Below are 26,737 nucleotides of genomic sequence, written 5' to 3' on the forward strand. Positions count from 1 at the left end.
CAATAACAGAAGAAAGTTTAGAAGCCGTTTTCTGCCTTTTACAGTCCATAGAGCAATACCGCATTTCCCTGAAGCTAAAGATAATAATGAAACCTTAGTATTGCTAACCTCTTCAGGTTTCAATGTCTAACATTTTGTAGTTACAGGGAAAAGTAGGAGAGGGGAGATAAAAATAATTGGGGGGAGGAGGGAATTGAAGTATATACAGAATTTATTTTTATACTGTCAATAAAAATTGAAAATAAGATAATAATACAACAACAGTATGCACAATTTCACTAGCTCATAATTATTTTATATTTGAACTTATTAAATATAAATATCTAATTTAGTCACATAACAATTATGATTACTAATGGAATATATTTTTAAATGTTGATTTTGTTATTAATGTAACCATAAGTGCAGACCTGGCCTATTTTAATTTTGTCAGTTCATAACTTGAAAAACAAAGTTGAAGACGGAAGAAACTATTAGCAGGAAAATAAAAGATAATTATATCCTAGCCAAGAGCACTTCATCTAGCCTCTAAGTAAAAATCAGATCAGGCTCTGAATCATCTTTTCCTCTCTGGAGAAAATGGCAATGGCTCTGAAGCCACAAATATACCTGGTTCTTGAGCTGCACCATTACTTGTCCTCTGTGTATAGGAACTGTACTGCTCTGCTATATTATATAAAGGCCTTCCTTTTACTAGTTATTGTCAAAAGCTTGTTTTGGTAGGCTTTATTGACAAAGTGGCCTGCAAAACCAAAGGCAAACCAGATAAAATTATATGGAGAGATAATCACAGTAATTTATTAGTACTAAACAGAACAGGAAGGCTTTAGATTTATTAAACACTTCTGTAGATTCAAATACATCATTTTAGATGTAATTTGCTATCAAGATGCATCAAATAATTTAATAGTCATATTTAACTTGATTTAAATGGCTCAGACTCAAAAGTTTATCGTACGTTAGAATTCAGTGAGACTTTACTTAATTATGGTTTAATTTATGAACCATTAACTTCCTTAAGGAAATGTTATCATCCTATTCCATGTTGTTCAAGAATGAAGAGACCGCATAGTATTGAACAGGATTGCCTCAGTCTGAATTTTATGTGGGATTTGTAAATTGAAGGATCATTGAAGTTCCAAAATAAGTTGTAGAAGTATACAATAAGAAAAAAGAAACAGACTTTTGCAGTTGCCTTTTACTTGTAATCTAAAAAGAGAGAAGGGCTACTTTGTGTTATTTAAATCTTAATCATCTTCTGTCTTGAATAGATGCCCCTAGTTGCTGTAGAAAATCCCAACGACATATTTGAGGATGGCGAAAATCCCCCAAGCAGTCGATCATCTGAAAGTGGATTTACTGAGTTTGTACAATACCAAGCAGATACAACTGAAGAGATTGACAGGATGTTGAGTGGGGGTTCCGGAGTACCTGCCATCCCCCTTATGGGCAGTACCTCCTCCGAGACAGAGTCTGCCTCAACAGTGGGTTCAGAGGAAACCATTGTACAGCCTCCGTCCAAGTTGACCCAAGGGACCGGATCTCGAAGTGGGAAGACAATGACAATTCAAAAGACTGCAATGCAGTGCTGTTTGGAATATGTCCAACAGTTTTTAACCAGATTTATCAACCTCTACATCATTCCAAGCAATTCATTGTCTCGGCCTTTGGCAACAGGGATTCAGGAGGACCTTGTAAGAGGGAAAGGAGAGACTGCACAATGCACAAGAGAGTCGCAAGGAGATGCATCCAGAGGGAAAAAAACAGCTAAGAAGACAACACCAAAAGAGTACCTCTCTCCATTCATAGCTGCATGTCAGCTCTTTCTTGAATGTTCAAGTTTTCCAGTTTACATTGCAGAAGGAAACCATCCCTCTGAAATCCATCCAGAGAAAGCAGATATTGGTAAGTAATTATGTATATGATATCTAAGGGTGTTTTTTTTATATTGGATTGAGCCTTGGGATTTGGAGGAAAGAGGGAGATTATTTCTACATTGCTTTTTGTTCCCTGCTTTTTGTAAGCAAAGGCAAACAATGTTTCCATTGTATGAGAAATTAAAATAAAAGTTAGAGATATGCTGAGACATAATTTTGAGAATCAATTGGAAGTCTGCTCCAGACTAATGTGCATTTGGCATATCGAATTCACATGACATGACATTGAGTTAAATACACATATTTACATTTTAGTGCATGTTTATGACATACTAACATTGGTCAGATTTGCATAACGTAATTAATCAAAGAAGTATGTTGTTTGGACCTGCTAATCCACTCAAGCATAATTTAATCTAATTGTTAGTCAAACTGTTTTCCCCTGTTTAGGGCAAACCAGAATCCTAGTCAACCAGTTATTCAAGCCCCAGATACTCAGGTCTCTCTCAAAATGAAACAAATAGAGGTGCTATATTACAAACATTGCTGCCATCACATAGTAGCCACAAAATATGCCTTGCAATAGACTGAATGGATGCAGAGTCCAAGCTACATTTCTTTAAAAAAATGAATTTTTAAGTAGCCCTGCTGTGATGGAATCTGGGTGGCATACATCAGCTGCTGATGGGTGACCAATGAGTAAGGGTTCGTTCACATAATGAAAAGCTTTTGGTTGATACACTTGGAACTAAAACTTTTCAATGGAGAGGAGGAGACTAATAATAGTATAGTTTTATTAATCTTCAAGAACTCTGGGAGTTTTTCTTTGATCATATTCTAGGTTAATTTTAGGGATTTCCAGATATGAGGACTTCTTTTATAATTTTCAGCAAGGGCCATGTTGACTTGGAAATTCTTGTGGTTGAATGTACACATCTTGAAGTCTCTGAATTGTGGAAAGCTGTTCTAGAGTCTTAAAAATGGCTACAGTTTCTCCTCCAAGTCCATTCTTATATGTGACATCTGATTCTGTTTTTAATACTATATAATCAGTCTGGGTTTTTCTTTATGTGGCACTTGAACTCACGTTCAAGTATTAACATCAGTATTTTCGGCCGTTTAGGTTTGCATTACTTTTTGCTATACAGTATATGTTGTATTTTGCTTTATCCAATATTGGTTTTGCTTTTTCCAACAGATTATAGTTGCTGTATTTGCACAAGCTCAATGCACCATAATGTTATGTGTCCATCATGAACCTGGAATACGATAAAGACATTTTATTCCTAGTTTTTCATTATTATCTGTATAAATTCATATAGGTCTGAAAATTCAGACACCACCCCTCCCCCACCTACACTTTTGCTTTAATGGCATCTGTAAATCAGAATGCCGAATGTCTTAGTGATATAAGTAGAATAGTCCTAGAGTACATTCATTTGCCCCATTCCCTTCTCTCTTCTACATTATCTTTTCTTCTCTGTTTAATCTTTACAGATCACAAATTTAGATGCTGGTCACATACAAAAAAGCTATTTTAGATAGGATAACATGTATAATGAATAGTTAATAGATTCCCCCCCCCTTTAATTAATATCACAAATGGTTTTGGGGTCATGAGTTTCAAAACCGAAGTTTTACATGTTAAGGTGCTAGCAAAGGTGCTATAGCAAAAAGGCATAATTAACCATAAACAACATATTCTCTGATTAGAATTGTCTAAGCTGAATGGCCTTTCCCATCTTGCCCTTCATTAAAGGTTACCAAACAGAAGAATTATGTTGTTTCTTTCATCATCCATCGTATTACCACCATCACCATCCCAAAACTATAAATGAAGTCATATAATGATGGTGATAGTTGAGTAGATAAGCAAGAGGGAAAGAATGTTATCCAGCTGTAAGTGAAATATAATAAGATGTATATAATGCATTTATATTTTTATATAATACAAATATATTTCTTTCTTTCCAGATTGTGAGCAAGAGCAGCCCCTTTTGTGGCTTCAGACCCTTATGAATGCTTGCAGGCAAGCAAATGATTTTGGTGTCCAAAGCATTACTATTTCTTTAATAATGGACTTAGTTGGATTGACTCAGTCAATTGCTGTGGTCACTAGAGAAAACAGGAACAGTGTAGAAACAGCACAGCCTCTGAGTCCAAACCAGGGAAGAGTAGCTGTCGTTATCCGACCGCCTCTTATTCAAGGCAACCTCAGATATATGGCTGAAAAGACGGATTTTTTCAAGGTAGGGGAGATCATTCATAACATTTTTTTTAATAGTTAAGAGCTGATTTGGAGTGATTGTGTCAAGAACAGTACAGGTAATCCTCAGCTTACAACAGTTTATTGAGTGACTGTTCAAAGTTACAATGGAACTGTAAAAAAAAATGATATGACCATTTTTCACAGTTACGACCTTCGTAGCATTCCCATGATCATGGGATCAAAATTCAGATGCTTGGCAACTGGTTCATATTTATGACCAGTGCTGTGTCCCAAGATTGTGCGATCACCTTTTGCGATCTTTTGACAAGCAAAGTCAATGTGGATGCAAGATTCACCTAACAATGAGCTTGCTAACATAGCAACTGCAGGGATTCATTAAACGACGGTGGCCAGGAAGGTCGTAAAATGGGGCAATACTTATTTAACAAATGTCTCCCTTAACAACAGAAATTTTGGGCTCAATTATCTGTATCTGTACCATTAGGTAAACAAAATTCCCCTTGGTTTTCCTTGTCTTCTCCTACTTTCCATCAAAACCAGTTTGGAGAACCTCCAGAACAATTTCTGAGGATTCATGGGGAGCTGTAGGAGAAGGGTTCAGAAGGAGAATCTCTCTGATCTCCTGTTCCGTGATGATGATGATGATGATGATGATGATGATGATGATGATGATGATGATGATCGTGGTCCCTTTCATTGATAGTGTTCAATTATATTATTTTTTCTCTAAAATTTAGTAACACTAAAAATTGTTACTATTTTACTGAGTAGATTTATCAAAATAATGTTGCTGAGATTCAGTATTAAGTATAATTCTCTAAGAAGTTTAGGTGGAATACAAACCTGTTTCTAGTTTGAGTTACCATTTTACAAAAGTTTACCTTTGGGTTTTTTATAGGCTTGGGTGAAAAAACATATGAGTGAAACTATTTTTATGCATTGGGGCTTTTTCTTCCTCTGCTCTCTGAAAAGTCTTGCCTCTGAATTGGCAGTGGGATTGTGGAATAATATAGTACTGTGCTGGCGAACCTATGGCACACATGTCATAGGTGGCATGCAGAGCCATTTGTTAGGGCATGCTAGCCGTTGCCCTGTCAGCTCCAGCGTGCATGCGTGCGCTGGCCAGTTGACTTCAGCCTTCATTTTCAGCATTTTCATTTTCCCTGAAGCCTCCGGAGGGCGAAAAACAACCCAACACGCAAACTGGAAGTTCGGGAACAGACTTCTGGTTTGCGTGTTGGGGCTTTTTTTGCCCCCCGGAGGCTTCAGGGAGGCCTCCTGAAGCCTCCAGAGGGCCGGGGGGGGGGGGCGTGCATTTTCACCTCCTGAAATCTCTGGAGGGCAAAACATGGCCCTACGAGCAACCCGGAAGTTTAGCAATGGACTTCTGGGTTGCCCATAGGGCCATTTTTCTCCCTCCAGAGGCTTCAGGGACGAGGGAGAATGTTTTCTCCCTCCCCAGGCTCCTAGAAAGCCTCTGGAGCCTGGTGAGGGTGAAAAATGGGTCCCATCGCACACCAAAAGCAGGGGGAGGGCGGGGGTCACGCCCACGCATGACCCTCCCTGCGCTCCCCCTGGTTAGCCATCACTGCTATAGGATGTGACATGAGGAGCTGAAGTAGGAGGGAATTGACTGAATTATAAATGCTGGCTATTTATTATTTGTTTACCCGTTTGTATCTCACTCAAAACATCACACACAAGTATCTTACCATATGCAATCTTTATCACATCAGCTCTGCTCAAAAAATGGCTAAGGGGCAAATCGTTTGTCTGATGTCACTCAGAGAGCTCTATAATTGAATGAAAACTTCACCTGATCATTTGAGTTACCTTAGCCATAGCATTATGCTGGTTTTAAAGCATTGCACACAAAAGTGCCTTCCCCTTGTATAAGAATGACATTGCATTCAAGCAGAAATGTTTACCACTTTTATCAATAGCTGAAATAAACATCCAAAGGAAATCACGTTGATTAAACGTTTTTTTTTAAAAAAAAAAAACCAAATACTTATGTGATTATTTTGTTTTACTTTCCAAAGCATGTGGCATTAACTTTATGGGACCAACTGGGTGATGGGACACCCCAATACCATCAGAAGAGTGTGGAGCTTTTTTTCCAGTTGCATAATCTAGTTCCATCTTCTAGTATTTGTGAAGATGTTATCAGTCAGCAACTGACCCACAGAGACAAGGTAAATCTTTTTCCCCCTGAGTATTAATCCTCTTCTAATTTCTTTTCCCATGTTTATTTTATTCTTGCAAACTTGATTGCTCTTCTAATTTTGTTCTGCTGCAGCATTTAGTTTACTTCTTAAATGGATCGTTCAAGTCATTTCTCTCTCTTTTCTCTTCCCCACTCCAGATGCTGTCTGAATAGTTTTATTTATTGTTTATATCATGATACATTCATTATGAAATAGTTAAAATAGTCTAATTTTTTATGTATGACAAGATCTCACCCTTCTCATGTGGCAAAGTACTTGCAATCTGAGCTGAACAGTTTATAATGTCAGTCTCACAAGAGTGTCAGGACACAATTCTGAACATTTTCACTTCAAATTTCTTTCTGAATAATATATTTAGGATCATGTACTGCTGAAATGATATTGTAATACCTGGTTTTTTCCATTAGGGTTACTGTTAGAGTTGTTTAGAAATGCTTTGATCATTGTTTGGGCAGTTGTAAGTGTATAATTGCAACAGACAGGAATCTTGTTTTATTCTTTTATTATTGATTATTATTACATATTCTGCTTTTCTGAGAGTTTGAGACCCATGTCTGTACTCAATTTCTGCAACAATCACTCTGTGAAGTACCAAATTTTTTGGAGTATAAGATGCACCTTTTTCCCCTCAAAAAAAGGGTAAATCTGGGTGCATCTTATATACTGAATACAGCATTCTGGCCTCCCGAAACCCCACCCCCTTTGCAAAAATGGCTGTGCAGAGTCTTTAGGAGGCTTGCAGGTGCTCCTGGGGGCTGGGGAGGGCAAAAATGAGCAGAAAGTGGGCCATTTCTTGCTCGTTTTTGCCCTCCCCCATCCCCCAGGAGCACTCTACAAGCCTCCTAAAGGCTATGCATGCCCTTTTTTTTTTGACAAGCCATTTTTTGGAGGTCTGCAGAGTGCAAAAACTTATTTTTTTAATTTGTCTCTTCAAAATCTTGGTGCATCTTATACTCCGGTGCGTCTTATACTCCGAAAAATACGGTATGTTCTACTGAAATAGGTTTATTGATCCTAGCTTATTCAATCTCTAGTAAATTCAATCGTCTAATGAGTCCTGTTATCAAATGAGATTTGGACTTGGATTGTACCTGTCCAGATCTAGCACATTAACTGCTGCGTGAGACTCTCATTGTTTTTTGTCTTGGAATTGTAGGTGGACATTTATTGTATGAGCATCCTTTCCTGTAGGTCCCCATGCATCCTTTGATGGATCCTCCAGGATCAGGGCAGGTTTTTGAGGGTGCATGAGAGGGAGAATCAATTCCTAGCTAAATACACTGATGTCATGGACCAGTTTAATACTGCATAGGTCTTAAATTTGTAAAAATAGTTCCTCAACCTTTGGGGGAGAGGATTATGTCTCATTCTGAAATTTGTATACTGTACCTTCTTCTGCTTCAAAGATTGCTACTTGTGATGTAGAGTTTTGCTCCTTGCCATTTCATGACATTGTAATTTTGAAAATTCTCAATGATTACAGCAAGTAAAAACTCTTTTTTAGTTTCATAGAAATACAATTGTAAACCACCAACAATGCTCTGGATTGGAAAGCTTAAAATTATTGTTGTTGTTCTTGTTGTTCTTTCAGACTGATAATGGGGAAAGAAATACACTAAAGCTACATTGATTGTTGCTGATTTAGACAATTTTCTCCTTACCCAATTTGCTGGATTATATTAAGAGTTTATTTGTTCCTTTGTTTTGTAGAAAATCAGAATGGAAGCTCATGCAAAGTTTTCAGTCCTTTGGCATCTCACTAGAGACCTGCATATTAACAAGTCCTCATCATACGGTCGTTCTTTTGACAGGTTAGTTATATAGATGAAATAGAAAATTATTAAGTATTATGTAATAAAATCACATATATATTTTTCTGTAATAGCGAGTTCATGCTTATAGACGTTTCCAGAATAAAATAGTTTTGAAACTTTAAAAAATTCTACTCTGATAAATTGATATTGTAGTGAATAAATATTCTTTAGAAAACAAGAAAGGATAAAGTTGATGACCAAATTCAGTTTCAGCTTATCAGAAATAATATTTATTATTTACATGTATATACAGTGCATGGGAGATTTGACCCAATTTGAAAGTTTAAGTAGAAAAAAATCTGTCACAATGCCTGTTTTAAACTTGTTCCTATATATGACCTGATAGAAAGATAGAAATAAATATTTTATGACCAAGCAGCAATGACAGATAAAGTGATTTCATCTGATCTAATAGTACATGATCAAAACAATTTCAAAGTTCACTCGTCAAGTAGCTATTTAAGTTTTAGAAATATTTAATATGAAATTAACTGTGTTGAGGAATAATTTTTGAAAAAAATGTTAACATGGGTAGCCCACTGTGAGGATTTGCTGGTAATTTAACTTCATTGCCTCTCCAACAGCGTGATCCTTTCTATTCTCACCAATCTTTTTTATTGGTATTTAATAGATCTTATTCTTTTCTGAATAAAACATAATGTAAAATGTATTGAAAATTTTAGTACTGATATTAATACCTTTTTGTCCAGGCAAAAAAAGTAACATTTTCTGAGACATTAAGTGTTGCATATCAAATCATATTGATTGCCAAATGACAGCCACTGAATATATCTGGAACTTGCCTCTCCTTACTAAACACCACTGGCTTGACTAATATATTCATTAACTGATCTCATCCATGAAGTATCTAGTACAGGGCTGTTAAACTCCGGGCCCACGGGCCAGATGCATCACGCACTGGCCACGCCCATGCTTGGTTTAGCAAAGAGGGGGATGAAGTCCCAATATGTCATATGACGCCGCCATGACAACATGAGTTTGACACCCCTGATCTAGTAGGTCTGTCTCCATTTCCCTGTTGGAAGGGGCAGGGGGAACTTTGCACTAGATTAAGGATTGCCTTTGACCCAAAAGAGTGGACCCCAGGAGCATTAATATCATCAGGTCAAGAGAATATTTGGCTTTCTCAGCTGGGAAACAAGAGTTTCAAAGCTTGTATTTTTTTTTCTTTTGGCCTGTTATTTTAATACGGATTTTCCCCCCTTCCTCAGATCCTTGTTTATCATGCTGGATAGTCTTAACAGCTTAGATGGCTCCACCTGGTCAGTTGGACAGGCCTGGTTAAATCAAGTCCTTCAAAGGCATGACATTGCAAGAGTCCTGGAACCTTTGCTTTTGCTGCTTCTCCATCCAAAAACCCAACGTATTTCTGTTCAAAGGGTACAGGCTGAATGGTACTGGAATAAATCTCCCTGTTATCTGGAAGATGAAAATGAAAAACATTTTATGCAGAAATTTAATAGTAGTGGTTGTAAGTACCACCTCATTAACCACTGATTTATCATTATATCCTCAATTTGTTATTATATTTATATCTTCAGTTTTCATATTATATTGATATAATGTAGCATAAAATAGCATTTTATATTTTATACTGTTTAATAACATTTTGTGTCATAGTTTTTCTTATTTTACATTAGTGAATTTATTTTGTTTTACATATGGATTTATATAATTATATAATTGGAACATTTTGGTTATATGGAGTTAAAAAATACCACAGGGTGACCTGCTAAAAGTGTGCAGGTGCATGATAATATATAAATAATACCTATTATAATGCAATATTCTTTCATATCCTTTCATTCACTCTTCACACTAGCAGAGTTTTCTGTGGATTTTCTCTTTTTATGTTGGATATTATCTCATTTTTAAAGGAATGTTTGATCCAAAATTCTACAGATCTTTCCTATATCCATAGCAATCAAGGATTTCTCTTTCATTTCAGAAATGAACACTAATATTGTCCCTATTGCAGTTTTTGAATTTGTCAACAGAGTTTTACTCTGGACTCAAAATACCTACTGAACTGTAATTTAAACACTTCATTCCTGTTGGGCTCATATTGCAATGTTAACTTTTTAGCTTACGTCAGAAAGAACAGCTTAAAGGTGTCTTGCAGAAAAAGGTATTATATGAATTATGGTAATAACTTCTAAATGACTATCCAAATAAGAAAAATACTCATAACTACTTGTTTTTCTTTTTGTTAAGCATTCGCCACAATGCCATCAAGTCAAGAACGTGGGATATCGACTAAAGAGAACACTGAAAAGCAGCTGGCTTTAGATGAAATGGAGAATTTTAGTCTTACGGTCAACCCTTTAAGTGACAGGATCTCTCTCCTGAGCACTAGCAGTGAAACTATTCCTTTGGCTGCCTCTGATTTTGACCTTCCTGATAACCAGATAGAAATAATGCAGAGTTCAGACTCTGGATGCTCCCAGTCATCTGCTGGGGATAACCTCAGCTATGAAGTAGAACCCGAAAGCCTGACTGCCCCAGATAGTTCTCAACATTTGAAAGGAGATTCATTAGATGAAATAATACAGCAAGTGGTCCTTGACCTGATCTGCAAGGTAGCCGAGGAGCTTGCAGAAGATCCACGGTCAGACAAAGATGTATATCCAGAAGATACTTCAACTACATTAAACACTTTAGATGCCATTGAAGAGGTATCCAAATGTGAAGAACCAAACCTTCTGGACAGCCAGAGTAGTTTGCTTAGCAATGACAGCGCTCAGCTACTATCTGCCTCATCTGAGACTGGACTTGAAAGCATTTCTAATGAAATCTCCAGGAACAGTTCATCACCCTGCATCTCAATAAGCCAGCAATCTCTCAGTGACCAGACTTTCACTGCCCCAGAAGAAAAGTCAAGGCAGCGAAGTCACAGTAGCATCCAATTCAGCTTCAAAGGAAAATTGCCGGAAAAAATGTCAGAAAAGGAAACCATTGTGAAAGAATCTGGTAAACACCCAGGAGCAAAGCCCAAAGTCAAAATAGCGAAAAGGAAAGACGAAGAAAAGAAGAAAGCACAAGCTGAGAAGCTGAAGCAAAGCAGTGTTTTCTTCAGCGACGGCCTCGACTTGGAAAATTGGTATAGCTGTGGAGAGGGCGAAATCTCGGAGATTGAGAGCGACGCGGGGTCGCCGGGGGCACGGAAACCTCCCCATTTTAACATACATCCTTTATATCAACATGTCCTATTGTACCTCCAAGTATATGACTCCTCGAGGACCCTGTATTCTTTCTCTGCCATTAAAGCTATCTTGAAAACCAACCCTTCTGCTTTTGTAAATGCCATTTCCACCACCAGCGTCAATAATGCCTATACACCGCAGCTTTCCTTACTTCAGAATCTTCTGGCCAGGCATCGCATATCTGTCATGGGCAAAGACTTTTACAGCCATATCCCAATAGACTCAAATCACAGCTTTCGAAGTTCCATGTACATCGAGATCCTCATCTCTCTCTGCTTGTATTACATGAGGAGCCACTACCCGACCCACGTGAAAGTCTCTTCGCAGGACCTGATAGGGAATCGGAACATGCAAATGATGAGCATCGAAATCCTGTCCCTTCTTTTTGCCGAGCTTGCAAAAGTGGTGGAGAGCTCCACCAAAGGATTCCCCAGTTTCATTTCGGACATGCTGTCCAAATGCAAAGTCCAGAAGGTGATTCTGCATTGTTTGCTGTCCTCTATCTTCAGTGTCCAGAAGTGGCATAGTGAGAAGATGGCGGGGAAAAATATAGGGGCTGTTGAAGAAGGTTTCTCCGAAGACAGTCTAATCAACTTTTCTGAGGACGAGTTGGATAATGGTAGCACTCTCCAGTCACAGCTTTTAAAAGTCCTCCAGCGGCTCATTGTACTGGAGCACAAAGTGATGACCGTGCCTGAGGAGAACGAGGCGGGCTTTGAATTTGTGGTAACCGACTTGGAGCACATCAATCCTCAACAGCCAATGGCTTCCCTTCAGTATTTACACGCCCAGCCCATAACCTCCCAAGGCATGTTTCTTTGTGCTGTAATAAGAGCATTACACCAGCATTGTGCCTGTAAAATGCATCCCCAATGGATAGGATTAATCACCGCTTCTCTGCCTTACATGGGGAAGGTGCTCCAAAGAGTGGTGATTTCGGTGACCCTACAGCTTTGCAGGAACCTGGATAATCTGATTCAGCAATACAGATATGAAATGGGTTTATCCGACAGTAGGCATGTATTTCCTTTTCTCTTTTTTTCTCTTGGCACTTTTTTTTTTTAAAAAAAGGGGGATTTTGTAAGTGCATTTCAAAATTGTAACAAGATTAATTGTTGTTTTTAGGCCTCTTTGGATGGCATCGGTTACTCCACCAGATATGATGCTCACTCTTTTGGAAGGCATCACAACAATTATTCATTATTGCTTACTTGACCCATCCACGCAGTATCATCAGGTAAACCTCCTTAGATTTTTAAGTTAGGGGGTTTTTTTTGTTCCAGCTGTCACTGTGCTCTTATTTGTCCTTTGCCCTTCCCAATAATTTGTTTCAGCCTGTGCATTGTACTAGCTAGTCCATTGACCCTAAGAAATAACTCTTAAAACAGACAACCTTATTTGGCATATTCCGAACTCTTTATGTATATGTCATTGATTATGTATATGCAATTTATTACTACGTTGCGAGATCTTGATCTCATCACTCTGCAAAGCCAGAGCTGCAAGTGCTGCAACAATGATACTCACACATGTCTGCCCAACATGCGGCAGAACATTTCGTGCCCATATAGGCCTTACCAGCCACCTGAGGACACCTCGCGGCCCAAAACTTGTTAGATGTTAAGGTCATCTTCAAACACAATGGACGAATATCATCACATGCAGTTTATTACTATGTTGCGAGATCTTGATCTCACACCTAATCTTACAAGAGCAATTTTCATTTACATTTGGGGTATATAAGTAGCATAATGTTATGAATACAGTTTGATATTAAAGCACTCTTTTATGAATTACAGAATTTGAAACATTCGATTTTGGAATTGCTGAACCCAATTTCAATCTTTAATTGAAACTGAATTCAGGATTTCAGTAAATTATAAACAGATAAGACATGTTTTCTTTTGATAAGATCTGTTTTGATTTGGATGAAGTACTTCATTTTCCGATTTAAACTTGGTAACAATTATTGTTAGAATTGCATCGCATCTGTATCCTATCGGATCTTGAAACTAATTTCATACTATTGTTACAAACTGGTCTGAAAATAATTCTGGTTAACATGTAAATTCAATGATGGTTTAATGCTGCCTGAAACAGAATGGAGGGGGGGGACCAGGTGGGAAGAGAGTACAAAAAGGGAAAAGGATTCCTTTAAATTAATATCCCTGATGATAATTGATTATGTTTTTCTCTTCCTTGTTACTAGCTTCTGGTTAATGTCGATCAGAAACACATGTTTGAAGCACGCAGTGGGATCTTGTCTATCCTTCACATTATCATGTCCTCTGTCACACTTTTGTGGAGCATCCTGTACCAGGCAGACTCTTCAGAGAAAACAGCTTCTGCTGCAGCTGCATCTGTAACCACAATTAATCTTGGGTCAACAAAGGTTAGAACACCAGAGTTATGTGTACAAATGATTTTGTTCACTAGTGTATGTTATACTTGAATAACAGAGCCAGTTTGGTATACTGGTTAAAATGTCAGACTAGAGGCAGGAAGTTCTGGAGCTTAGAACTCGGCACAAAGCTGAATTGAATGACTCCAGGCAAGTCACTCTCCGCTCTAGGAAGAAAGCAAGGGCAAATGGCTGCTGAAAAATCTTGTTAGGAAAACTCCAGGGACTTCTCCGAGCGTTCACCAAGAGTCAAAAACCTGCCTTGAAGCCACACCCATATTTTGTTTTTAATCCTTGAATAATCAGTGCCAGGATCTTGACAGGATCACAATATTTAATCATTCTTCCAAAAAGCAGTGTAATGTCTGCATACTGTACAATATAGTTTGTGTATATGCGAGAGAGGACTTTGTACTACCAAATGATCCCAGTATTGGGATTTTTAAAAAAAATCTAAAACAGTTGTAACATAGATGTTTCTTCTTATGATAACCTACGAGGTAGACCCATTTAAAGGCTGGTGTTGATTTATTTGATCAAATAGCCCCTATAGGCAAAACTTGCCTCGGTTCCATCTAGAGACCTTTATGTTTCAAGGGCTACAAAAGCTAAAACTATATATGCAAAAATGCCACTGACACATTTTACTAATAAAGGAGAATATTTGTAGCTCGGGGTTGAAATAAGGAATCTTTGGTGATCTCTGAACTTGGTTTTTTTCTTGCAGGCGTTTCATTACCTAAATTAGGACTAGCACTGATGATGTTACATAGTTTTGGTAATAAAAGGTCTGCAAGAAAACAACCAAGCTCAGAGAGCACTAGGGACATCTCAGACATTTCACCAAACTGTGTGTTTGTGTTAACCGTACACATAACCATAACCAATACAATAATGATTTGAGCATAAAAATCTCCATCATGGTTTTGACCCTTTTGTACTCTTCCACTTTCTCATAGTGTCTTTTCTATTTTATAGGAACAAATAGCAATAGCTATTTTTTTTTCACCTGTCATGTTAAATTATAATGCAAAACATATTAGGCCTGAATTGTGAGCCGCCCTGAGTCCCCTCAGGGAAAAGGACGGCATACAAATAAAGTATCTATCTATCTATCTATATTGAATTTTTTGAATTGAATTTTTGAATTTGCTTTATTTGTATGCCGCCCTTTTCCCTGAGGGGACTCAGGGCGGCTCACATTTCAAGGGAGGGGGAAAAACAAACAAATTACAGAACAAAAAGACCATACACTATTAAGCTGGCCTTCCAGCTTCAGCGTACCTTGGAGGAAGCTAACTATCTTGACCCCTTCCAGTCCAGCTTCAGGCCCGGTTACAGCACAGAAACCGCTTTGGTCGCATTGACCGATGATCTCTGGAGAGCCAGAGATGGAGGCCATGCGTTCATCCTGGTTCTCCTTGACCTCTCAGCGGCTTTCGATACCATCGACCATGGTATCCTTCTGCGACGACTGCGGGAGGTGGGAGTGGGAGGCACTGTTCTGCGGTGGTTCTCCTCCTACCTCTCGGAGAGGTCGCAGTCGGTGTTGGTGGGGGGGCAGAGATCGTCCCCGAGGCCCCTAACTTATGGGGTGCCGCAGGGTTCGGTCTTATCCCCCCTACTATTCAACATATACATGAAACCGCTGGGCGAGATCATTCGGAGGCACGGGATAAAATACCATCAATACGCGGACGATACACAGCTGTATCTGTCCGCCCCGTGCCAACTCAATGAAGCGGTGGACGTGATGAACCGGGGTCTTGAGGCCGTTAAGGACTGGATGAGAGCTAACAAACTGGTACTCAACCCAGACAAGACCGAGTGGCTGTTGTGTTTCCCTCCCAACAATTTGGCCAACGTTCCATCAATCAGGCTGGGGGGTCAAAATTTATACCCCTCAGACAGGGTCCACAACTTGGGAGTCCTCCTGGACCCACAGCTGACTTTTGACCACCATTTGTCAGCTGTGACCAGGGGGGCATTTGCCCAGGTTCGCCTGGTACGCCAGTTGCGGCCCTACCTAAACCGGGAGGCCCTCACAACAGTCACTCGAGCCCTTGTGATCTCTAGGCTGGAATACTGCAATGTGCTCTACATGGGGCTGCCCTTGAAGAGCATCCGGCGACTTCAGCTAGTCCAGAACGCAGCCGCGCGAGTGATTGTGGGCGCACCGCGGTTTGCCCACATAACACCAATCCTCCGTGAGCTGCGCTGGCTACCTGTTGATCTCCGGGTGCGCTTCAAGGTGCTACTCACCATTCATAAAGCCCTTCATGGTAGTGGATCTGACTATTTGAGAGACCGCCTTCTGCCAATTACCTCCCTTCGTCCCATCAGATCGCATAGAGTAGGCCTCCTTCGAATTCCATCCGCCAGTCAGTGCCGACTGGCGACTACGCGGAGGAGAGCCTTCTCGGTTGCAGCTCCGACGCTTTGGAACGATCTCCCCGTGGAGATTCGCACCCTCACCACCGTCCAGACCTTCCGCACAGCCCTCAAGATCTGGCTATCCCGTCAGGCCTGGGGATAATATCCTAATCTCGCCCTGCCCGAATGTCGAATGAATGTTGTGTTTTATTGGTTATTTTTTTTATTATTATTATTCACATTTCTTTTGTGTCCTGTCTTACACTCCCCTCCTATGAAATGTAAGCCACCCTGAGTCCCTTTAGGGAAAAGGGCGGCCTATAAATGTCAATAAAATGTAAAAAAAAATGTAAATGTAAAAACACAACAATCATACCATTCGGAGTGGGGCTGCAAGTCTTTAGCCCCAAGCCTGTCGGAACAGCCAGGTTTTAAGGGCTGTGCGGAAGGCCTGGAGGGTGGTGAGGGTACGAATCTCCACGGGGAGTTCGTTCCACAGGGTCGGAGCAGCCACAGAGAAGGCCCTCCTCCGGGTAGTCGCCAGTCGGCACTGGGCGGCTGATGGAATTCGGAGGAGGCCTAGTCTGTGGGATCTTATTGGTCTAGTGGAGGTAATTGGCAGCAGGCGGTCTCTCAAGTATCCAGATCCAATACCATGAAGGGCTTTGTAGGTGACAACTAGCACCTTGAAGCGAATCCGGAGATCAACAGGCAGCCAGTGCAGCTCGCGGAGGATAGGTGTTACGTGGGTGAAACGAGGCGCACCCACGATCGCTCGCGTGGCCGCATTCTGGACAAGCTGAAGTCGCCGAATACTCTTCAAGGGCAGCCCCATGTAGAGCACGTTGCAGTACTCCAGCCTAGAGGTCACAAGGGCACGAGTGACTGTTGTGAGAGCCTCCCGGTTCAGGTAGGGGCGCAACTGGTGAACCAGGCGAACCTGGGCAAATGCCCCCCTGGTCACAGCTGACAAATGGTGTTCAAAAGTCAGCTGTGGGTCCAGGAGGACTCCCAAGTTGCGGACCCTATCTGAGGGGCATACAATTTGACCCCCCAGCCTGAGAGATGGAACACTTGGCCAATTAGTGGGAGGGAAGCACAGCAGCCACTCGGTCTTATCTGGATTGAGAACAAGCTTGTTATATTGCCAACTCTCTTCTTTCTGATCCTGATTTATTTCCAACTGCGGAACCTGATTGTTCATTAAGACTTCATGTCACATCATGGTTATTTTCTTAGGTATATTTTCAGGAGACACTTGGATTGTGCCAGAAAATTCATTAGATTTGCATAGCAATAAAGAATTCAAGACTCTTTAAAAAATAGTGCACAGAAATAGCTTGCCCTAAAATATTTTCCTCTCTCGTGTTCCAAAAGAGAAATGGTCCAAGTTACATTTCTCAGTATTTTCTTTCATTGTATAATTGTATATTGCTCTAGATGAGCTGTTAGGTTCTTGTTTTCTTTTTTTCTAAATTTAGTATATTTTATGTATTACAGAATTTAAGGCAGCAAATTCTTGAATTGCTTGGTCCGATTTCAATGAACCATGGTGTTCACTTCATGGCAGCTATTGCATTTGTGTGGAATGAAAGGAAACAAAATAAACAAGCTTCAAGGACTAAGGTATATTAACTGATGGGATTGTTTAAGATGAGTTCAGTGTATGAGTTTCCTAAGTTTTATTTAGTAGGCTTATTTAGCTTTTTTTCATTTATTTAGCTTAGTAGGCAGATTGAGAAACTGTGCCGTGATAAAAAAAATATTGTTTGTGATATCTGTGTATGAAACTCTGAATCTGATGGAGTTCACTGAACTGGTGTTCTGATTGCAGTTATCGAATACAATCAAATGCATAACAGTAAAGTTCCTTCTCTTTGCTAGGTCTATACCAGGGGTCTCTAGACTTGGCAGCTTTAAGACTTGTGGACTTCAACTCCCATAATTCCTCAGACAGTTAGAGCTGTTAGAGTTGAAGTCCACAAGACTTAAAGTTGCCAAGTTTGGACACCCCTGGTCTATACCACCTGACCAGAGGTGGGCTTCACATAATTTAACAACCGGTTCACCTAGTGCAGAACCAAAAATGTGAGCGCATGCACATCTTCCGTGCTTGTGCGCGGCTTCAAACGCACGGTGATTTTATGCATGTGGCTTCCAGCACACCTCCTTGGGCAGACGCAGTGAGTAGAGCAGGTGAGGCACAGAAATCAGCTGGGCTGCATGGGCGGGGTGAGAGAGCCAGGGAGTAAGAGATATAGGACGGGATAGCACTGGGGCAGGTAGGCGGGCCCAGCTGGTGGTTGGAACTACCGGTACAGGCGAACTGGTCCAAACCAGCAGCAGCCCACCTCTGCACCCGACCCAAACAGCTAGGGTGATGCCACTTCTTGATTCCATAAGTACTTGCTTCCATTCATTTTGCATCATTTTAAAAAAAGGAAAATTCTTTCCACTTTTTATGACTTGAGAAATATCAGGATACTTTGAGGTAGTCAGTGACAGCCAATCTGAAGAAGTCTTACAAGACACAAGAGACAAAGATGCCAACTTCCACAAGATTCATAGAATAAAGAGAATTCTGTTGCAGAATGCCACAGAAGTGAGTGAAGTTGTGCTAAAAAGAAACAAAAAACTGGCTATCTGGTAAAACAAGGAAATAGAAAAAACTGCAAATGAGAAAAATGCATGTAAGAGAATGACTGCTTCAAAAAATGAGGATGAGAGAAAAGTGTTGTATAAAGTGTGTTTAAGAAAAAACAGTTGCAAAAAACTGCACACAAAGAGAGCCAAGAATTAAGGACAAAATACAGAATTATTTTGATGGAATTAAAAAATTGTTTTGGGAGTGGGTGAAAAGAGTTAAGCAGGGAACTTCTAGAGGAATTAACCAAATTTAAAAATAAAAGTATCAAATGATTCAAGATGAAATTTAGAATGACAGATATTGGAAGGAGATTTATATTGGAATAATAGTGATATGTTGAACTAGGGAGGGGAAAAAATGAATGCTATAAGTGGTGGTGTTGAAAAAAACAAAAAAAATGATGCTGCAAAAATGTTGAAAAATGTATAGAATAGCTAGTCTTAAATAAATTAATAAAAATGTGTGCATATCAGAAAGTTTATTATACGCTTGTCAGTTTAGGGTAAGTATTACAATAAAATGAAAAGCTAGAATTATGAAATGTTTTGAGTAAAACTGGAGTTGAAGGTTGGTTTTTAAGGGTGGTACATGATGGAAGTAATGCATTTGTGAGAATATAGGTGGGTAGAAATAATACAGCCAATTTGGCTACTTGAACAAATATCTAACTTTTTAAAAATTAATGTATAGTTCTTTGCTTTTAATCCAAGTGGTCTCAAAATGCTAATTCAGCCATTGATGCAATGCTATATATCAGTAGTGTTTATACCAAAGTAAGGTGGCATATGGTTGCAGCCTAATTCTTACAAGTGACTTTGCAATGGTCGTGACTTGACTCTCTGAGATTCAATGCCAGTGGTGGAATTTTACTTATCAGGTGATTCCTAGTGCCAGTGAAGAACAGCTCCTGCTAGTGGAGCTGGTTCGTTCCATCAGTGTTATGAGAACTGAAACTGTCATGCAAACAGTGAAAGAAGTCTTAAAGCAACCACCAGCTATTGCCAAGGACAAGGTATGACATTACCATTAAAACAATATTTTAATGGTTCACACAATTTAAGTACGGGTAGTCCTGATTTAGCAACCACAATTGGGAGTTGTTAAGCAAAATGGTGATTAAGTGAAGAATCGTATGATTGCAACTGTGCTTAAGCTTTTACTTCAACTTTGCTTTATAGCATTAGAAGAATGCAACCCCAAGTATCTGAGTGAAATCCAAAGACTAGGAAATGTTTCCATAATTCGATTCATAAGGAAGCTGGATAAAAGGACAAAGCTTAGAGCCCTCTCCCCCTACTTCCCTGCCCTTTGGAGTGCTCTGGGATAATTAGCAAGAAAAGATTTGATGTTTCATTCATTTGATGTGTCAAATTCACAGTGTCACATTGCCATCATGTGATGTATCGCGACATTTTTCCCTTCGTGAAGCTGGGGTGGGCGTGGCCTGCACTTGATACATCCAGCCCACAGGCCACCAGTTTGACATCCCTGTCCTAGATTAATGACCTCTCATTCTGTTTTTGTTTGAATTTATGACCATGCTGACTAGTGATAATTACAACCAGTTCTTAACCAGTTCTAGCTGTCACAATGTCCCTGTGGTCACAAAATTGCAATCTGGGCATTGGCAGATTTCTGACACCACCGCATTCTGTGGTCGTATGGTCACACAATTTGCTATCTCTTCCCTGCCAGCTTCCCACAAGCAAAGTCAGTGGGGAAGCCAGCAGGAAGCCAATGTTGTGATCATGTGAGGACTTAAACACCTGTGATTTGCTTATCAGCCAATTGGAATTGCCATTGCTAAGTAGTATGATCATGTGACACCACTCTTTATATCTCTGTCGCTTAGCAATAGAAATTCCAGCCCCAATTACTATTGTTAAATGAGGATGACCTATACCCATGCATGCGTGAAAATGACTTTAATTAAACTTTATAATAGTTGTTGTAATTAATTAATTGCTATTGTAACTACTGTTCCTTGCATTAAAAATGCATTAATGAAGAGTAAAGAACCAGTTGCTTTTGTATTTTGCAATGAAAATGAGTATTGTTTTAAAAATAATAATGTACTAGTTTGAGATGAACATTTTCCAGTTTACATAAAACTTTTGCTCTGTTAATAGATATAATTCTTCCTTTGCCTTTCTCCTGAGAAAATTGTCTGTTTTTGAAAGAATACATTGATTTCTAAACCCAATTTTCTGTAGGCAAAATTAATGTTCCACCTCCAGAAAAAAAGGAAACTAAGGGAAAATCGCTTTAAAATATTCATAATTGCTGACACATTTCTTCCATTCAAATGTAACAAAATTGTGCTAATTTTAAAAAAAAGTCACAGCAAAATTAGTTATCTTTTAATTACAGAACTGACAGCTACTTAAAGGCTTGGAACAATAATGTGTATTTCTTAATTCTTTTTTAACAAAATCTTTCTAGAAGCATCTTTCATTGGAAGTCTGCATGTTGCAGTTTTTCTTTACGTACATCCAGAGGTAGGTTTTCTATTCTAGCATCCCTTTCAGTAGTATCAAGTTATTTTAGAAGGTCACATTTGCGTAACAGTTCTGTTAAAGTCAGAGAATTCTGAGATGATTGATGAAAGCACTGGAATTGAACTGCTGAATTCCAGATTTTAGAAGATTAAACACTTGTTTAAAAATCAGAATTCCCATCTGACCAGGGAGCTTCATATTTCCTCCTCAGTTCTATATTAACTGTAAAATATTTTAAAACAAGTAGAGCAACATTATTTCATTTACTCAACTCTAGATAGCCCTTCTAAACATAATAATGAAAATCCTTTAGATATGATTATGTGGCTTTTTCTTTCCTGTAGAATCCCCGTCTCCAATTTAGTAGACAGCTGGGCCTCTTTGCTGCTCCTTCTAAAGGATTCCATACCACTCGGCCTTCCAGCTCCAGGGCAGTTTCTAATACTTGGGTGAGTCATTCTGTGACCATAGACACCGTTAATTTTCCTTTTGAAAAATCTAGAAGAACTGTTGGTCTTTTGTATTGAAAATTAGATCACTACTTAATATTGAGCACAGTTTTTAGTCTTCCAGATGTAGGGAGGACTAGAAACTTTCAAGGCAATTTGAAATCTTGCAAATGTTATGGATATCCTTATCACTAGGGTTAACTCTAGTACAAACCTTTGCAATGTTCAAAGTGAGAATGTCTCCGCTGTGTCTTGTTGCTCCTTTAGCTCAAGACCAGTTCAATTACATGAGTTTAAATATGAGTTGAAAGTCATCATAGCAGCATGCAGAAATCCAAAATAGTGCTAGACAGAATTGATTAAAGACCATCTCTTTGAACCCAAATTATTTACTGAGTAATTTTTATCAGGTTATCTCAACTTTTGCCAAAAAGAAGAAAAAGTTGAGAACCACTGGATTAAATTATAAAAATGTATACCCCACATTTATTGCTAAAATCAATTACAGCATCTTTTCTTAGGATATAGCTTCCTAAGGATGACCAAGTGTGGAATCTAAAGGGCTGTGAATATGTTCTTTGGCTTAATCCTTGCTGCCTTTCCATGAGCCTTCCCTTCTATTTCCTAGGCTTCTGAAACCTCTCTTCCCTTGAAATCCCTTTTTCTAAAACTTGAAGCAGGACATTAATGTTTTTCCTTTTCTTTCTTGTTTGTTTAAAGTGTATTAAATGAGTTTATTATGAAAAATCCAAATCTGGATAATAAGAAGGACCAGAGAGATCTACAGGTAAGAGATCTATAGAAACTGCTATTTTTGAATTCAAGTATAATACGAAAAATAATGTAAAGTATGTAGGCTAATTACCAAGAAAAGGCTTGTTTTGTTTTTCTCACCCTTTTTATTTTTTTGACAATTTTTAAATCCTGAATCATTGTTGGGTTCTCTTTTTTCAGAATTGCTATCTTCTCTCATAACATGTGAGCTATGCTGATGCCTATTTTTTGTTTTGTTTCAATTTCATGTGCCAGTTGATTTTGTCTTAGGAAAAAACCTTTGTGTCAATGACATTGTCAAAGCCTCAGTTAGGTTTATGTATATTTCTAATTCACTGTGCCACAAAGTAGGTTTTCACAGTTTATTGAGTTGGCTTTCTTGAAAGTGTTTCAGACACTTTAAATCGCTGAAGCATTTAATTCATAATTACGCTAGATTTTGTAATTAGAAATAAGGGCTTGGGATGTCACAAGAAAGCAGCAAATAATGGCATTCCACAAAGCACAGGATTGTCTCACTGAGATTATTCATTACTTCTGCAGAAGAGAGATTAAATCAAGTAATATATTAAATATATATTATTCATAAGAATTTTTCTTTTACTTCTGCTTATTTGCCACCACACCAGGATGTAACACACAAAATAGTAGATGCCATCGGAGCAATTGCAGGCTCATCTCTGGAACAGACAACCTGGCTGAGGCGAAATTTAGAGGTTAAGCCTTCTCCCAAAATAATGGTTGATGGAAACAACCTGGAGTCTGATGTTGAAGGTGATTTTTACTGTTTGTTGTTGATGTTGTTGTTCATCTGAACATCTGACTGGAATTACAAAAGCATGAACTAAATATAATTTGGAGCAGGAGCGTTGTCATTAAAATAATCTCATCACTATGGTTTAACTCTAGCACAAACCTTTCCAATATTCAAAGTGAGAATGGCATGGTTGCATCTTTACAAACAGCATTTCTTTCTTTTTCATGTGTTTAATTTAGATATGTTGTATCCAGCTTTGGAAACCTCAAGCATAACTCCATCAGTGTATAGTGTCCATGCCTTAACGCTATTGTCAGAAGTAAGTGTTTTTGTAGTTCTTGATTATATACGTAATGCAATAACAGATAATTACACATTTCTTGAATTTTATTGTAAATACTTGGTATCAAATGGACCTTAGGAGTTTTTATGTTGACTCAAAGGAAAATTATGATTCATAGACATGAAAATATTTTCTGCCCTTCATTCCACCTCTCTCTCATGCTTTTTTTTTTGTCTGATTTTGGATCTTAGATGTAGCTTGGAGCAAAAGCAAATGTTTCCTGTTTTCATTATTATGAACAGAAAGAGATGAAATAGGAATGTGAAGGCGTTTATGCCATCAGTGAAGATAATTCTGCATTTTTTTTCTTTGTGTAAAATTATGAAAAGGATAATTATGTTTAGTCCTACAATCAGTCTTATAACTGTGATTAATAGTTAACTTTTTCTGTTTTAAAGAAGTTAGCTACAGAAACCATGATTGAAGTTGATTTAATTGAAATCAATCATAAAAAATTAAATATTCTGTGAATCAAACTCATTTTTTGGTGGCTTCATTAGTTTGCCCATGTAATTTCCTCAGCAGTGGTTGGAAGTGACTTAGTTCTGCCTTCCAGTATTGTTTGTAATTCCCCAGTCTAGCCTACAGCTCTGACATTTCGGTCTTCACCCAAGAAAAGGGTGATGATTTCCAAAGTCCCTTCCAAAACTGTTATTCTGTGACAAGAACTGACCAAATCCAATCCTGCTTAGATTTTAAACCCATACAAGTTATTATTAAGGATGGCTTGGTAGTTGAGATGGCACAAACATTCGTTAGTGTACATTCGTCAGAATGTAAAGTATAGATTTGGGAAACAGAGTTTGGTTACATCTTCCACGTTTTCAAAATTTTAACATATCTGGTCATCTTCTCTAAAACGCATTTACAACACATTGTATTTCCAAGCTTTCTAAGTACATTCTCATCTTTATAAAGCAATGCAGGAAAAAAAATACACATTAGGGACTAATTTAGGTCAGTGCCATGCCTGTAGGTATATGGTTGTATATTCATTGACATGAAAAGGAAGTAGGCTTTTACATCATCTGTCTTGTATTTATGATTTTATAAATTCACATTTTGAAGTGTGTGTGTGTGTGTGTGTGTGTGTGTGTGTGCGTGTAGAATCTTGAAAATCATCCTTTGCTGTATTTTTACTTGAAAGAATTAAAACATTTTAAACAGTAACTCATAGATTGATAAGGAAAGTTGTGATGTTTTTCCTCTCCTGTTTTAGGTTTTGGCTCATCTTCTGGACATGGTTTTCTATAGTGATGAGAAGGAAAGGGTTATTCCACTTCTTGTAAATATAATGCACTACGTTGTGCCTTATCTTCGCAACCACAGGTATCTTTGCAAAGTACTACAAAAAGCCGCACGGTCCCCCTTGCCCCATATTTTGTCCCGATCCTCTTAAGCCAGAAAAAAACAAGATCACGTGAGGCCCCAAGATCAGCAGAAGAGTATTGCAGAAGAAAGGAGGAAGAAAGGGAGGGAGGCACTGTTAGTGTGGACCGTGCTGCTATGCATTTTATCAGCAAAAATAATTCTGAAATCATGTAAAGCTGGTGTTTTCAGATTGTTTTTCACAGAAACATTCTGTATTTATAGTAACATGAGATGGGGGGGGGGGGCGTTCTTCTTCCAGTGCCCATAATGCACCCAGTTACCGAGCCTGTGTCCAACTCTTGAGCAGTCTGAGTGGATATCAGTATACCAGGAGAGCATGGAAGAAGGAAGCTTTTGATCTCTTCATGGATGCCAGTTTCTTTCAGATGGATGCTTCTTGCGTGAATCAGTAAGGCTTGTTTGTTGCTCTTATTTGAAATCAGTATCTGGAAAATAAAACCAAATATTCTTTTGAAACAAATAAAACAGAAACCTGATGACCAACACACTTATAAACCCTATTTTGGTGGGAGTACAGTAATGAGCTGCTCATCCATTTAAGTTTTTGTAAAGCAGCTAATTCGCATCTTAGATGGCGTATTTGCTTACAGTCACATTATCACGTTGATTGATTGATTGATGTAAACTAACATTTACTTCCAGTTTTTGGCAAAACCAGCCCATAGTGAACAATCGGTTGGCTTAATGACTGCTGCAGTCACTTAACAAAATGAGGACCCAGATTGTTGGGGGCAATGCTGCTGACTCTGTAAACTGCTTATAAAGCGTTATATCAGTCTAAGTGCTATTGCTAACTACCACTGCAAAAAAGGTTGTAAAATCGGGTGAGTCACATGAGTAACCTATTTAATGACCGTCATGACTTAGGCTGTAATGCACAGGCTTGTAAATTGAGCACTACTTGTACACTTGTGTACCTTTCCTCCTATTCACGACTGCTGAAGCCTTAACTTTCTACCAGTGGTGAGTTTCAAAAATTGTTCAAACCTACTCTGTGGGTGTGGCCTCCTTTGTGGGAGTGGCTTGCCGCCCATGTGACCAGATGGGAGTGGCTTGCCACCCATGTGACCGGATATGAAGATGCCGACGACACTTGTCAGAACCACCTTAAATTACCTCACACACAGCACTGGCATGCATAAGAATATGATGTAAACTTGTTTTTTAAAAGGCATCTTTGGTTTGCGTTAAAACAACTTCAACACACGCAATGTTCTGATTGCACCACAAACGCAGTAGTCATCCTTACCTTTCACAGAGGCACTGAGTTTTATAAATATGAGCATGATAGTGTAGAATAATCATATCCAAGGACCAGTGGTGGGTTTCAAAAAATTTTGGAACCTCTTCTGTAGCCTGCTTTCCAGGTCCACTGGTGGAACCTCTTCTAACCGGTTCGGTAGGAACCCACCTCTGCTTTCTACTGTCCGATATGTTTTTCTGATACACAGTGCCAAATTCTGAGAGTCATTCTTCCTTTTTGTTTAATCAAAAATAAAATACTATGCTTTTATTTTTAAAAATAACTATCATTTTTTCTTCTTATACTAGTTGGAGAGCCATTATGGACAATCTGATGACACACGACAAAACCACTTTTAGAGATTTGATGAGTGAGTCTAACTTTTTTGCTCTGTGTGAGATCCACGGTTAGTTTCTGAGCGGTGAAGTTTGGTTCCTTTGGTGCTCATGCAACAATCTAGTTCAAATTTCAGCCAGGAAACAAGCGT

The 26,737-nt window shown here is 38.8% G+C and overlaps 1 protein-coding gene across 2 annotated transcripts in view; it reads left to right on the forward strand.

Annotated features, from left to right (window-relative positions):
- Positions 1-26,737, forward strand: part of DOP1A (DOP1 leucine zipper like protein A) — a 60,401-nt gene that overhangs the window by 27,246 nt on the left and 6,418 nt on the right. For both annotated transcript variants that reach the window (XM_032217129.1, XM_032217130.1), the window contains exons 14-31: positions 1,272-1,905; positions 3,852-4,126; positions 6,150-6,302; positions 8,046-8,146; positions 9,382-9,641; positions 10,385-12,389; positions 12,499-12,610; positions 13,583-13,765; positions 17,648-17,773; positions 19,672-19,806; positions 21,237-21,292; positions 21,637-21,741; positions 22,462-22,528; positions 23,145-23,289; positions 23,512-23,591; positions 24,835-24,944; positions 25,246-25,395; positions 26,559-26,620. In XM_032217129.1, coding sequence (XP_032073020.1) covers positions 1,272-1,905; positions 3,852-4,126; positions 6,150-6,302; positions 8,046-8,146; positions 9,382-9,641; positions 10,385-12,389; positions 12,499-12,610; positions 13,583-13,765; positions 17,648-17,773; positions 19,672-19,806; positions 21,237-21,292; positions 21,637-21,741; positions 22,462-22,528; positions 23,145-23,289; positions 23,512-23,591; positions 24,835-24,944; positions 25,246-25,395; positions 26,559-26,620 — 4,759 coding nt within the window. The remainder of the gene's footprint in view (positions 1-1,271; positions 1,906-3,851; positions 4,127-6,149; positions 6,303-8,045; positions 8,147-9,381; positions 9,642-10,384; positions 12,390-12,498; positions 12,611-13,582; positions 13,766-17,647; positions 17,774-19,671; positions 19,807-21,236; positions 21,293-21,636; positions 21,742-22,461; positions 22,529-23,144; positions 23,290-23,511; positions 23,592-24,834; positions 24,945-25,245; positions 25,396-26,558; positions 26,621-26,737) is intronic.

Source organism: Thamnophis elegans, chromosome 4, assembly GCF_009769535.1.
Source record: "Thamnophis elegans isolate rThaEle1 chromosome 4, rThaEle1.pri, whole genome shotgun sequence".
NCBI classification, from domain to species: domain Eukaryota; kingdom Metazoa; phylum Chordata; class Lepidosauria; order Squamata; family Colubridae; genus Thamnophis; species Thamnophis elegans.